The sequence below is a fragment of the Mobula hypostoma genome, chromosome 24 (assembly GCF_963921235.1).
Source record: "Mobula hypostoma chromosome 24, sMobHyp1.1, whole genome shotgun sequence".
Taxonomy (NCBI): Eukaryota; Metazoa; Chordata; class Chondrichthyes; order Myliobatiformes; family Myliobatidae; genus Mobula; species Mobula hypostoma.
In genome coordinates this window covers 1,537,180-1,551,282 of record NC_086120.1, presented here as the reverse complement: position 1 = coordinate 1,551,282, position 14,103 = coordinate 1,537,180, and the positions used below count along the sequence as shown (strand labels likewise).

General features: G+C 45.3%; 1 protein-coding gene across 1 annotated transcript in view; it reads right to left on the bottom strand.

Moving 5' to 3' along the window:
- The window catches only part of si:ch1073-396h14.1 (disintegrin and metalloproteinase domain-containing protein 10), a 137,415-nt gene that overhangs the window by 58,541 nt on the left and 64,771 nt on the right, over nucleotides 1-14,103 (bottom strand). Inside the window, exons 6-7 of the mRNA XM_063031997.1 lie at nucleotides 13,158-13,277; nucleotides 5,278-5,370 (exon numbers count right to left, since the gene is read on the bottom strand). Of these exons, the coding sequence (XP_062888067.1) occupies nucleotides 5,278-5,370; nucleotides 13,158-13,277 (213 nt within the window). The remainder of the gene's footprint in view (nucleotides 1-5,277; nucleotides 5,371-13,157; nucleotides 13,278-14,103) is intronic.

Sequence of the window (14,103 nt, the reverse complement as noted above, 5' to 3'; positions counted from 1 at the left end):
AAGGTTCAAAAGAGATTAGTAATTTCACGCTGCCAACATAGCTTTCATGAAGGATGTCATCTCCAAAGGTTATGCCAAAAGAATGCCAGCAGAGGATCTGGAATGCAATGATAGGAATGTCTGGTATATTCCACATCACGTATGTCTATCACCCCAAGAAAGGTGTTGTGTTTGACTGAGGAGCGACCTTTCAGGGAACATCACTTAATGCTCAGTTGTTACAAGGACCCGATCTGACTAGCTCACTGACTGGAGATCAGAAAAGAAACAGTAGTGATCAAGGTGGACATTGAATCAATGTTTCATCAGGTTAAGGTGCCAGCAGAAGATGCAGACCTACACTGGTTTCTCTGGTGGCCTGATGACGACCTCAGTGAAGATATGGTGGATTTTAGAAAGGCGTTACATCTCTTTGGAGCAACTTCAGCACTGAGTTGTGCCAATTTTGCTCTTGGGAGTACGCAGAAGACAATGAAGAGCAATTCAGCTGCAAGATGCTGAATAAGATTCTGCATTGCTTCTATGTTGATGACTGCCTGGTGTCAAAGTCCTCTGAAGAAAGGGCAGTGTCTCCCTATCATGATCTTGTATCCATTTGTGCTAAAGGTGTTTTTTGACTCATGAAATGGATAACCAGCAGACATAGTGTGCTATCTGTTATACCAGAAGAACGAAGAGCGAAAATATGAAGGTTTGGATTTGGATGAAATATTCCTTCGGTGGAGAGTATTCCTTTGGTGGAGGTATGCAATGGTGTCTTCAGTCTGATACTTTCAAGCTTAGGATCCAGGGTAGACCGTTTACCAGAAGCGAGATCCTCTCCACAGTTAGTTCTATCTGTGACCCTTTAGGAATCTTGAGTCAGTAGTGTTATTAGCCGGGAGGATCCTACAAGACCTATGCAAGAGAGAACTTGGGATGACGCTAAACCAACATCAGTTGCTCATGAGTGGACAAGCTGGCTGGAAGAGTTTTGCCAATTGGAAGACTTCAAGAATACTAGATATTTGAAACCTTTGAATTTTGGTGAAGTTACTGGTGCCGACAGAGAAGAAGTCATCACCCTGACACAGTGGAGTCAAGTCCCTCAATGTCGCAAAAACAAAAGAGCTGGTTGTTAACTGCAGGAGGAATGGAGACAGGCTAACCCCATTGACATCAATGGATCTGGGTTTGAGAGGGTGAACAGCTTTAAGTTTCTCAGTATACACATCACCAAGGATCTCACCTGATCTCTACATACCAGCTGTGTGGAGGAAAAAGCACAACGCCTCTTTCACCTCAGATGGTTGAGGAAGTTTGTCTTGAGCCCCCAAATCCTAAGAACTTTCTACAGGGGCACAATTGAGAGCATCCTGACCGGCTGCATCACTGCCTGGTATGGGAACTGTACCTCCCTCAATCACAGGACTCTGTAGAGAGTGGTGCGGACAGCCCAGCGCATCTATAGTTGTGAACCTTTCATTATTCAGGACATTTACAGAGACAGGTGCGTAAAAAGGGCCCAAAGGATCATTGGGGACCTGAGTCACCCCAATCACAAACTGATCCAGCTGCTACCATCTGGGGAAAGGTATCGCAGCATAAAATCCAGAACCAACAGGCTCTGGGATAGCTTCTTCCACCAGGCCATCAGACTGATTAGTTCACGCTGATACGTACATAGAATTGTATTTCTATGCTATATTGATTGTCCTGTTGTACATACTATTTATTATAAATTACTATAAATTGAACATTGCATATTCAGACGGAGACATAACGTAAAGATTTTTACTCCTCATGTATGTGAAGGATGCAAGAAATAAAGTCAATTCAATTCAATTCAGTTACACCAATTTACAGATGCGCGTGAAGATGGCTACATGGTGACTTACTTATTTTTGCATGACACATGTTCACAGGTGCACAGTGCTTTTATTATGGGAAAATCCACGGTAGCTCCAGTGAAGTTGGTTTCTGTCCCTTGCATGGAGCTCACTGCTGCCACGATGGCAAGCCATGTGGGCACATTGTGGAAAACGGAGTTGCACAAGCAACTTCAGGACTCAGTCTTTTGGACTGATAGTACTTCAGTGCAGAAGTATATTAGAAATTAAACTTCCAGATTCCGAATCTTTGAAACAGATTTTCAGAAATTCTTAAGGTCCTACATATATCGCAATGGAGATATATGAATATTTTGATCAACCCTGCAGATGGTGGCTCTAGAGGATTGAAGATAAAGGCTTTTCTGATGAGTAAGACTTGGGTGTTAAACCTAAATACCTTCACTAGCCTGAAAGTGAATGGTCTGTGAAGCCCGATGGTTTTGAAGGATTTCTGCTAGATGATCCAGAAGTCAAAAAGATTGTTACAATGAAAGTCATGCAGATTGAAGAACAGCTGGATGCAGTAACACGTATTATCCATCACTTCTCATCTTGGACCATTTGAAAAAGATAGTAGCTTGGATTCCTAGGTTTAAGAACGTGCTCTTATTTCTTAGCTTGAAAATGAAACAATTGAATATCGTTGACTTGCAGTCTGACTTGGGTGAAGAACAACAAAGGTATTCTTTGGAGAGAGAGATGGAAAAAAACAAATGTTAGACTGGCCAAGATTGTCTCTCAGTGGAGGAACTCAGACTTGGAGATCATTGGTTTTTGTAAAGGAAGAGATTTCCAGATGAATTCTTGAGTTTGCGGAGGGAAGAAAGTGTGAAAAGATGCAGCCATATTTTGAAGCTTAACCCAGTACTTGGAGATGATGTCTTGATAGCAGGTGGATGGCTTAGTTGGGCAGCCATGATTGAAGAGTCTCAATATCTTGTTATACTGGTGAAGGATCTTCATTTCTCAAATCTCATTCTGAGGCATGTACATCGAGAGTTTGGACATGGTGGCCGTAACCACATGTTACCCAGGTTGTGGCAAAAATACTGGATTCCCTCTACTAGTATAGCTATTAGAAGAATCCTGACTAAGTGTGTTGTTTGTCGACAGTTGCACACAGCTCCAAGATGCCAGCACATGGCAGATCTCCTGCTGGACAGGATCTCTCCAGATTAACCTCCATTTACACATGTTGGAGTGGACAACTATGGACCTTTTGAGGTGAAGAGCGAAGGAATACAGTGAAGAGGTTTGGGGTCATATTTATCTGTCTAGCTATTTAGGCTGTTCACACTGAAATGGCATATTCTTTGGACACAGATTCCTTAGTTAATGCACTTTGATGCTTTGTGGCATGATGAGAACAAATTCGTGAACTGTGCCCTGATAATGTGACAAAGTTGGTTGGAGCTGAATGTGAAGAGAGAAGCCGTTAGGAAGTGGAATCATTCAAGGTTTTCCATACAGAAGAGGATTTGTAGACAGACACATGTTAAGACCAAAATCAGCTGTTTGGATCAACTTATAACAGTAGTTTGTAACTGGGGACCGATGGGTGTCATATCTTTTGCTGGCCACTTAATTACAACCTAAATTACACTTGGGTACGCTTAAGTTTCATCGCTTCAAGATTGTATGTTTGCTAATTACTAATAAATGATCGAACACATACCTTCAACTTTTGGAACAATCATTAGCAGAGCTAAGGACAGGTCATGCAAATATAACAAATCTGTGGGAGTCACCGGCAGCAGCAGTGGTTTGGTTAGAAAGAGATGGTTACAGAAAGTACTGAACCAGGCATTCTCTGGGCAGACTGTTTCATATTGAGCAAGATCAGTAGAAGCTAGTGGGAAGTAAAATTGTCAAGTGGTCCTTCAGGGGAACCCTTGGTTCATCTCCCATGGTTGAAAAATGATCATAATCCTTACTGATTTTTGGAATATGGAAAGGATGAAAAGGGAAATCAGGACTGTTATAGTGGTACTATCAGAGAGCAATGACTGATGACTGGAGCAGTTGTCAGCTCCATCGTCCTTTCCAGTAGATCTTTCAAATTGAATTCAAATTCTGAGCCTGCCTCCATAAGATCTGAATTAATATTCTCTGGATTACAACTCTAAACTCTGAATGTCCAAGGCAGTGGGCATTCAGGAGTACTGCCCAAGCTGATTGCATGTTCATCTTCCTTGGTTACATCTGTGTCTCCGTGTCCCTGGAGAAGGAACACAGTGTCCACAGGTACAGTGGGGGTTTTCCAGGACCAATGGGCACCACAGAGGCTTGAATAGGTTCTAGATAGCAATGACCATGTTATAATTTGAAACTATAAATAGTCTGTATCATGAAGTACTGTAATATTGCACTAATGTGATCACTAAATAAACCTTTGGAAATGAGAAAGGAAACTCTGGATGTTACTATGATTATTTGCACAGTCACTATCCACTCTCTCAGCCTGCACAGACTAAAGCAAAGCTAGAACAGGCAGAAATTGCTGGAAACAATGCTGAAGATTATTTAAAAGTCAACATGAAACCTTAACTCTGTTTCCCTCTCCACAGATTCCGCCTGACCTGAATATTTCCAGCATTTTTCTGTTTTGATTTTAAATTTCCACAGATGTACCATGAATTTCTACAGCTGTACCATGGAGACCATTCTAACTGGTTACGTCACAAACTGGTACAGAGGAGCCACTGCCCAGGAGTGGAGTAAATTGCAGAAAGTTAAAAACTCAGTCAGGTCCATGGTGGGCACTAGCCTCCCCAGCATGAAGGGCATCCTCAAAGGCTGCATCCATTTTCTCATTGTTACCATCAAGGAGGAGGTACAGGAGCCTGAAGGCGCACACCCAATGTTTCAGGAACAGCTTCTTCCCCTCCACCATCAGATTTCTGAAAGGACAATGAACCCATGAACACTACTCCACTATTTTTTTTCTTTTAGTTGCTCTTTTTTCCCACTATTAATTTAATTTATTTTTAAAACATGTTTCTTATTGTAACTTATAGCTTTTTTATTATTGTGTATTGCAAAACAATAAATTTTATGACATACAGTATGCCTGTGATATCAAATCTGATTCTGATTCTGATCTGCCATTAATATTTTGGCGTTAAAGATCTTCAGTATATACTGTATCCTAATAAGGAAACAGAGCTAGTGTTTTGAAAAAGGAAGTGTAACAACATACGTACCATAATTATAAAATATTACCTTCCCAGTGGCTTTATCACTAACTTCCTGTGATCTCGACATTAGTAGCTGTGGGTTACTCCTTGAGGGAAATTACACCAGGCACATCTTGTCACAGGGAGAATAATTCATCCGTGCAAGACCCGAGGGTTGGGAACCTTCCCATTCCAGATGCCTCAATAGTGACCTGAACAATAGTACTTACCACTAGTTTCTTCACCTTGAAATTTATTTGACGTATCTCTGCAAAATTCACATTTTCATATATTTCATTCACTGCCTGTATATAGCTTGAAATCTGAAGGAAAGCAAAAAAGTTAAGGCTGGGTTGAACACTTTTCATCAGCAATGTCTCTCTTCAGAGATATTTCATATTGTGGTTACCAGTGACTAGGGTGATTAACTAGTGCCAATGTTAATTCCACTGGGGCCAGTTGATCATGTGACCAGCATGAACCCATGCTGCTTGAATAGTGTATTCCAGCTGATGTTCAGCGATGAACAAAATCTCTGCACACATTAGTTCAGGTATGACTTACTAAAGTGAAAATGTCATAATGCAAGTTTTGATTCGGTCACTGACCAAGGAAGTGGAATGGAATGGAAAAGGAATAGAATGGAATGGAATGGAAAGGGAATAGAATGGAATGATTGGAAAGGGAATAGAATGGAATGATTGGAAAGGGAATAGAATGGAATGGAAAGGGAATAGAATGGAATGGATTGGAAAGGGAATAGAATGGAATGGAATGGAATGGATTGGAAAGGGAATAGAATGGAATGGAATGGAATTGAATAGGATGGAAGGGAGGGCAAATGGAATGTAATCATGGAGTGGAATTTAATTGAATGAATGGAATGGAAAGGAACCTCCAACATCTCTAGACACTATCCTAATCTCCCCCTCAATGTCTGCTGCTCTCGTACTGTCCTGATTCCTGCAGCTTAAACACCATCACTTTTGTTGACAAAAACAGCTACAAGACTTCAAATAGAGAAGTTCTTTAGATGGGATAGATCCCACCCTAAGCCACAGACAATGGTGAGCTGTTTTATTGAGCCAAATGCAACTAGGCCTATCTCTGGAGCTACATTATGCATCGTCTACCTTATCCGGAGCCTTGAGCATCACAGGTAGTGCCAGATCTACAGGTTGGATTTCCTGGGCAGGAAGATGCTGAGATGGATAAATGCCTTTGGGCCAGGAATGAACAATTTGGCTGAACACTGAAGGAATGTCTACTGGAGATCAGCAGAGCTTCTAACATTTGGATTTAATGAGACTGCACGTAACCCACGTCCAACACTGGTATCATCAGTTGATTTGTCAAAAATAAACAGTGCCGTGATAGGCAACTATCACCTGATGTTGGGGGACAGCTGTTCAGTCCCTGACTCTCTGCTATTCCTTCTTTCATGTCAGAATGCAGTTTGTTCCTTCTCAGCTTGTGCTGAGAAGTGCGTCAGCCTGTGTTATGCATTTTGTCAGGGACTGACGCACTCAGTTCCCTCACCCAACTTACTTCAATTGAGCTGTAAGGTAGCATTCACTTCCACTGAACAAAACCACTCTAAACCCATCTCCTATCTAAACTAGAGACACAGGAGACTGCAGTTGATGGAACCTGGAGCCACACACAATCTGCTGGAGGAACACAATGGGCCGAGCAGCATTTCAGGTGCCAGTACCTGAAACATCAATGTTGTTTCAGGTACTGGCACACAGTTTCAACACAAAGTATTGACAATTCCTTTCTTCCCACAGATGTTATTTGACCCTCCCACCACCACCCCTCAAGTTCCTACAGCAGATTGTCTGTTGCACCAATCCAATCTTCATACTGGAACAATCATCTTTCTAAACTAATATTTACTCTAAAATAATGCAACAAAAATAATTCTCATTGTATAGTATCTTTTGCTGTAGACCTGGATCTTATGTCTGTGGGGGAGTTATCGAACCTATAATTAATGGAGCCTACGGACTCTTACAGCTACCTGGACTATTCCTCTTCCCACCTTGTCTCTTGCAAAAATGCTATCCCCTTTTCGCAATTCCTCCGTCTCTGCCGCATCTGCTCTCAGGATGAGGCTTTTCATTCCAGGACAAAGGAGATATCTTCCTTTTTTAAAGAAAGGGGCTTCCCTTCCTCCACCATCAACTCTGCTCTCAAACGCATCTCTCCCATTTCACACACATCTGCTCTCACTCCATCCTCCCGCCACCCCACTAGGGATAGGATTCTTCTTGTCCTCACCTACCACCCCACCAGCCTCTGGATCCAACATATAATTCTCCGTAACTTCAGCCACTTCCAACGGGATCCCACCACCAAGCACATCTTTCACTCCTCCCCCACTTTCTGCTTTCCACAGGGACTCCCTTGTCCATTCGTCCCCCACATCCCTTCCCACCGATCTCCCTCCTGGCACTTATCCTTGTAAGCGGAACAAGTGCTACACCTGCCCTTACACTTCCTCCCTCACCACCATTCAGGGCCCCAGACAATCCTTTCAGGTGAGGCGACACTTCACCTGTGAGTCAGCTGGGGTGATATACTGCATCCGGTGCTCCCGATGCGGCCTTCTATATACTGGTGAGACCTGATGCAGACTGGGAGACCATTTCACTAAACACCTATGCTCTGTCCGCCAGAGGAAGCAGGATCTCCCAGTGGCCACACATTTTAACTCCACGTCCCACTCCCATTCTGATATGTCTATCCACGGCCTCCTCTACTGTAAAGATGAAGCCACACTCAGGTTGGAGGAACAACACCTTATATTCCGTCTGGGTAGCCTCCAATCTGATGGCATGAACATCGACTTCTCTAACTTCCGTTATTGCCCCTCCTCCTGTTCTTACCCCTTATTTATTTATTTACTTATCTCTCTATCTATCTATCTATCTATTTATTTATTTATTTATTTCCCCCCCCCCCCCCCTTTTTTCTCTCTGTCCCTCTCACAATAACTCCTTGCCTGCTCTCTATCTTCCTCTGGCGCTCCCCCCCCCCCCGCTTTCTTTCTCCCTAGGCCTCCCGTCCCATGATCCTCTCCTTTCTCCAGCCTTGTATCCCTTTTGCTAATCAACTGTCCAGCTCTTGGCTCCATCCCTCCCACTCCTGTCTTCTCCTATCATTTCGGATCTCCCCCTCCCCCTCCGACTTTCAAATCTCTTACTATCTCTTCTTTCAGTTAGTCCTGACGAAGGGTCTCGGCCCGAAGCATCAACTGTGCTTCTTCCTATGGATGCTGTCTGGCCTGCTGCGTTCCACCAGAATTCTGTGTGTGTTGCTTGAATTTCCAGCATCTGCAGATTTCTTCGTGTTTGCAAATTAATGGAGCAGTTGGAAATCTGAGATAATGAGGAGTGACTGGGACCAAAAGACTTTCCAACGCTGGTACCCAGCTAACCCCCAGTCACACAGACTTCCACTCCGGACTGAAATGTAGCACAGAAGACAGGCCATAACCTGGTTACCCTGGAACAGGGACCTTTCCTCTACCAGCACCAGAGTGCTGGAGGCAGCGAAGGGGAAGAGGGAGCTCACAGTTTGCCACTGGGATGTTTGGCAAGCACCAGGGGTGGCACTGAGTTTGGGGTGGAGGTAAATCAGCTGAGTCTCGGGACATCAGGGCTGAGGATTAGGGCATTTATAGTCAATTGCAATTGGCTGGTGGGGGGGGAATCATGGCTAAGGGTGGGGAAGGATAGCATGGTGGGGAGGGTGGGGTCACAGGGGATGGAAAAGGATGGAGACATGTGGCGTGGGGAGGGATGGGATAGCGATGAAGATAGTGGACTGTGTGGAGTCATAACTGGGGAAGGGGAAGGATGGGGACAGAAGGAGTGGGGAGGGTGGGGATATAGCTGGGGCAGAAAGCCCATGATAAAAAGTCCATCTGCTCTGTGTAGTACATCATGTGTAGATGAGAACACGGAGTAGCCAACTGGCTCCTTGAATTGTTCTGTCCTGACATTCACTCCATCTCCCTTTACTTCAGTCCCAACATCCAGAGTACATTCAATATCTGGAGGACATTCAATGACTCCACAGTCAACGGAGGAAGGGGTGATGGGGGTAGGAGAGAGAATTCCAAAGTGTCACTATTCTCCTGAGGAAAAAATAATCCTCTTCCTCTATTAAAAAGGTTATACCCAGTTCTGGATCTACCCCTGGTTCTGGATACAACCCCCACTCCCAGCAACCCAGGGGAAACCTCCTGTCAGTATCCACCCTTCAATCACCCTTGGGAACTTGTCTTCCAATAAAATGACTTCCTGGTCTTCTAAACTTCAATCAGTGGAGATCATGGCTTCATGCATCTCAGGAACCAACCAGTGAACCTTTCCTGCACTACCACTCCAATTCATGGACACCCTGCCTCAGCTAGACAAGGTGGGAGGCTGATAATCAGATGAAGGAAGTACTTCCCACTACTGTTGTCCTGGTCCGGTCCGTGAAGTCCGCATTGCGGTTCACAGTCCGGTCCGTGAACTCAGATCTCCAGGCCTTCCAGCTGTCCCTTGTTTCATTTGGGTTAACCATAGGCACCTGATTCCTATCTTGGAGCTTGGAATATAAGTAGCCTTGGGGTCGAGTGTGGGCTGCTGGTTTGTCTTGTCAAGATCCCCTGGGAGCAACCTGCCAGTGGAAGGCTAGAGTGGCCACTTGCCACCTTTAGGCCATGTTGGAGAACCATTGCTTCATGGAGCTTTGCTGTCAGTCATCGGAGCTGTCTTTGCGGTATGGATTTGGGCCAGCTGAGTGGATGTCAGCCACTCCGAGCTAGGTAAGGATCTGGCTGTTTCCATAGCCAGCCGAGGTTGCTGACCGTAACTGTGACTCGGAGCAACCCCGATGCAGAGATGGAACTGCCTGTTGTTCTTCAGTGTTTATCTCTTCTTGTCCTTGCCTCCGTGGGGTAGTCAGGCTGTTCTGTCATTGCCCTGTGGGGGGATCTGTCTTGTCTCGTCTTTGCCTCTGTTGGGTAAGTCCGGCCATTCTGCCGTTACCTGATGGATGGACATGTCCCACCTTGGTGTGGAGATAAAGTTGAGTCCCGGCTTGTCTAAGGATAAGTCCTGGCTCTATGTCTTGTACTGTCCAGTCTCCTGTTAGTGTCGTGTTAAAGATGAGTCCCAGCTTTTTGAAGGATAAGTCCTGGCTCTATATTGATGTACAGTTCCCAGTCTATCTCTGAGCTCCAGCCTCCAGCCTCAAGCCTCAAGACCCGAGGCCCCGGGCTCGAGCCTCAAGACTCGAGGCCCTGGGCTCGAGTCCCTAGCCCCTAGACCCTAGACCCTAGACCCCAGCAACCTCCTGTCCTTGCCCAGTTCTGGGGTCCGAACCCAAGGCAAGACACAGGTTCTGGGTCCTTGTCCAGTCTCTGGCTCAGAGTCCCAAGCCCAGGCTCCTAGTTCATGATTCCTAGTCCTGGTCCTGCTTTCCCAAGCCCAGGCTCCTAGTTCATAGTTCCTTGTCTGGGTTCCCTGTTTCTTGTCCATGTCCTAGCCTAAGTCTGCGTTCTTGTCCCTGCTCCTTGTCTGTATCCTGTCACGTCCCTACTCTAGTCAAGTCCTGTTCCTTGTACTCCAGTGTCTGTGTCTTGCATTTGGGTCCGTTCCCAGCACCCCATTGTGACAGCTGTAGCCTGAGCTCCAGTTTCTAAGGCCGGAGTCGGTGTGGCACATCTCAATACTGAGGACTTGCTTGACACCAGGTCAGCAGGTGGTCACATTGCAGCTGAAGTATGCAAACTGAGGAAATGGGGTCAGCCAGATGGACTGAGGAAGGGGATGGGACTTGAAGCCAGAACAATCATAATCATAATTTCCCTTTAGAATGTTTGGGGGGGTGGTGCAGAAGAGGAGGGATGGGATTGATCAAGCATATCCTGAAGGGAGAGGTGAAGAACAGGGTGTGGTCACATTGGGTCCAAAGACATGGGTATAAATAGGGCTTTGGTGTTCTCCAGATGCTGATAAGGAACCGACTGTTGACTTCAGGGAGGGGAAGTCAGGAGAACACACAACAGTTGTCCTTGAGGGATCAGCAGTAGAAAGGGTGAGCAGCTTCAAGTTTCTAGACATCAACATCTCAGAGGATCTGTCCTGGGCCCAACATATTGACTCAATGACAAAGAAGTCATACCAGTGGCTCTACTTCATTAGGAGTTTGAGAATATTTAGTACATCATCAAGGTCACTTGCGAATTTCTGCAGATGCACAGTGAGAGCTTTCTAAATGGTTCCTTCACCGCCTGATATGGAATCTCCTGGAGTCAGCATCTCAGGAGGCTGAGAGGGTTGTAGTCTCAGCCAACCCTTATGACATGTACCCAAATGTGCCAGCTTCCGGGGCTTAGACACTAACTCTCCGCAATATGGATCTTTAAAGGTTCAGGCTGCCCCACTAATTGGCGGCCATGTTTTGGGGACATGAGGTTTGGTGCTCAATCATCAGCTCAGTTTTGGATTCCCATCTAGCACTTAATCTAGAACATTGCCTTTGTTTCAGTCTTGTGTCGTGCCTCGCTTCTAGTCTCGGATACTCCGGTCCTTGGGTCATAACCATCCTCGCCGAGGTCTCTCATCACACAACTCTATCATGGGCACAACTCTCCCCACCATCAAAGACATCTTCAGAAGGTAGTTCTTCAAGAAGGTGGTATCCATCAGCAAACCTCTCCCGTCCATGATATGCCCACTTTGCATTACTACCATGGGGAAGGAGGTACAGTCACCTGAGGACCCACACTCAGTAATTCAGAAACAGCCTCCTCCCCTCTGCCATCTGATTCCTGAACAGTTCTTGAACCCATGACACTCACATTATTCCCCTTTAGCCCTATTTATTCAGTTTTGGAGTTTATAGATATTTATCTGTTTGCATTATATTGTTGCTATAAAACAATAAATTTCATAAATGTCAGTGATAATAAACCTGATTCTGGTTCCGAATTGCTCATCCTCCCAGTGACCTGAAGGATTTTGGGGAGTCGATGTCAGTGCAATCTCTCCAGTGAGATGAGGTGCCTGTTGTGGGTAGTCCTACAACAATGAGCAGGATGTGCAGTCGGTGAGATTGGTGCCAGGTTTGGGCACTTTTTCTCAGCATCCATATGGAACCAGTAGCTAGAGAACTGAGGGCATTACTGGGGACAGCCTGAGAGAGAAAAGGAAGATAGGATCCTGTACATAGAGTTTTGAGAGCAAGGAGGGAGGTTCAAGGCTGTAATCTCAGGTACCAACCAGTACAGTGGAAGGAGAGAAGTGATTGGAGCTGAAGAGTTTAGGCGGGAGGGAAGGCTTTAGAACCCTGGGACTTTGGGATTAATTCTGGCACAGTGGGCCTGTGTGAGTTGAGTGGGAGAGGAAAGCAACAGGGAGGGAAAACAAAGCTGAAAGAGGAGAGCAGTGACGTAAGGAAACATGGTTGAGAAAAACATTCCACAGAAACAAAGTAAAATGGGCACAGAGTCCAGAAAACATTATGAGGCTAAATTTAAAGGTGTCTGATTCACAACAAGCTGCACGAATCAAGAAAACAAATAATCGCCAGTTCACAGTTCAGATGAATGGTTACAGGGCAAGCAAGTCAGAAGAGTTAAAATTCCAGGGTATTAGACATTCCAGAAGGATAGAAAGAGAAGGAAAGGAGGTGGGATAACCCAGTTAGTACAGATGTTAGGAAGGATCAACAGGTCATGGTGTAGCATTCGATGGAGTTAAACAGCAGTAGAGAGTAGAGGACAGGTGGGAGTTTTCTATAGCCCTTGATAAATAGGGAAATTTGAAGCGCATCTAACAAGGGTAACCATGGGAGTCTTCATTTACCCAACCAGGCAAATCAAACTAGTCCTAACAACACTCGCCATGAATTTGAGGAATGGATACAAGAAGGATTTCTAGATCGTTTGCTACCCTATATCCAGCACTGTGAATTGAAAGAGGACTAATTAACAATCTTGTTGTAGGAAAGCAAATATCAAGCGTACCACCTAAGTAACAGGCTGCAACAGTGTGTTGAGGTGCCTGTGCTTGACGTAGGACAGGTGTGGTGTGGATTTGAGCTGTACCTGAGCTGTGATGCTTTCATTGCTGCCCAGGTGCTGGAAGTAAAGGTAGTCAGCATACAGATGCAGCAGGCAGGTCGTGCGAGAATAGTCCACACTTTCCTTCACTCTGGAACGCAGGAACTGCAGTGAAACAAAGGATCAATCAAGAGAGGGTAGAGCACTTTGTTTGAATAAATCTGTGGACACAATCTCAAAAACAGGGCAGGGAAAAAGGACACACGATTCTGCCAATGAGAATACCTTATGAGAGTAGGTTGAGTGAACTCGGCCTTTTCTCCTTGGAGCGATGGAAGATGAAACGTGACCTGATAGAGGTGTATAAGATGATGAGGGGCATTGATTGTGTGGTTGGTCAGAGGCTTTTTCCCAGGGCTGAAATGGCTAACTTGAGGGGACATAGTTTTAAAGTGCTTGGAAATAGGTACTGAGGGGATGTCAGGGGTAAGTTTTTCACACAGGGAGTGGTGAGTAGGTGGAATGGGCTGCCGGCGACGGTGGTGGAGGCAGATACAACAGGGTCTTTTAAGAGCCTCTTAGATAGGTAGATGGAGCTTAGAAAAATAGAGGGCTATGTGCTAGGGAAGTTCTAGGCAGTTTCTAGAGTAGGTTACATGGTCGGCACTGCATTGTGGGCCGAAGAGCCTGAAATGTGCTGTAGATTTCTATGTTCTATGTATGTTTCTTTTGAATGTGGAAATCTGGAACACAAAATGCTGCAGGATCTCAGCAGGCCTGCAGGGGAATAAACAGTTGATGCTTCGGGCTGAGATCCTTCATCAGGACTGGAAAGGAAGGGACAAGAAGCCAAAATAAGAAGGTGAGGGAGGAGGGGAAGGAGTACAAGCTGACAGGTGGTAGGTGAGAACAGGTGAGGAGGAAGGTGGGTGGATGGGGGAAGTGGGATAATGTGAGAAGCAGTGGAGGGATAAGTGGTTGAAGGAAACTA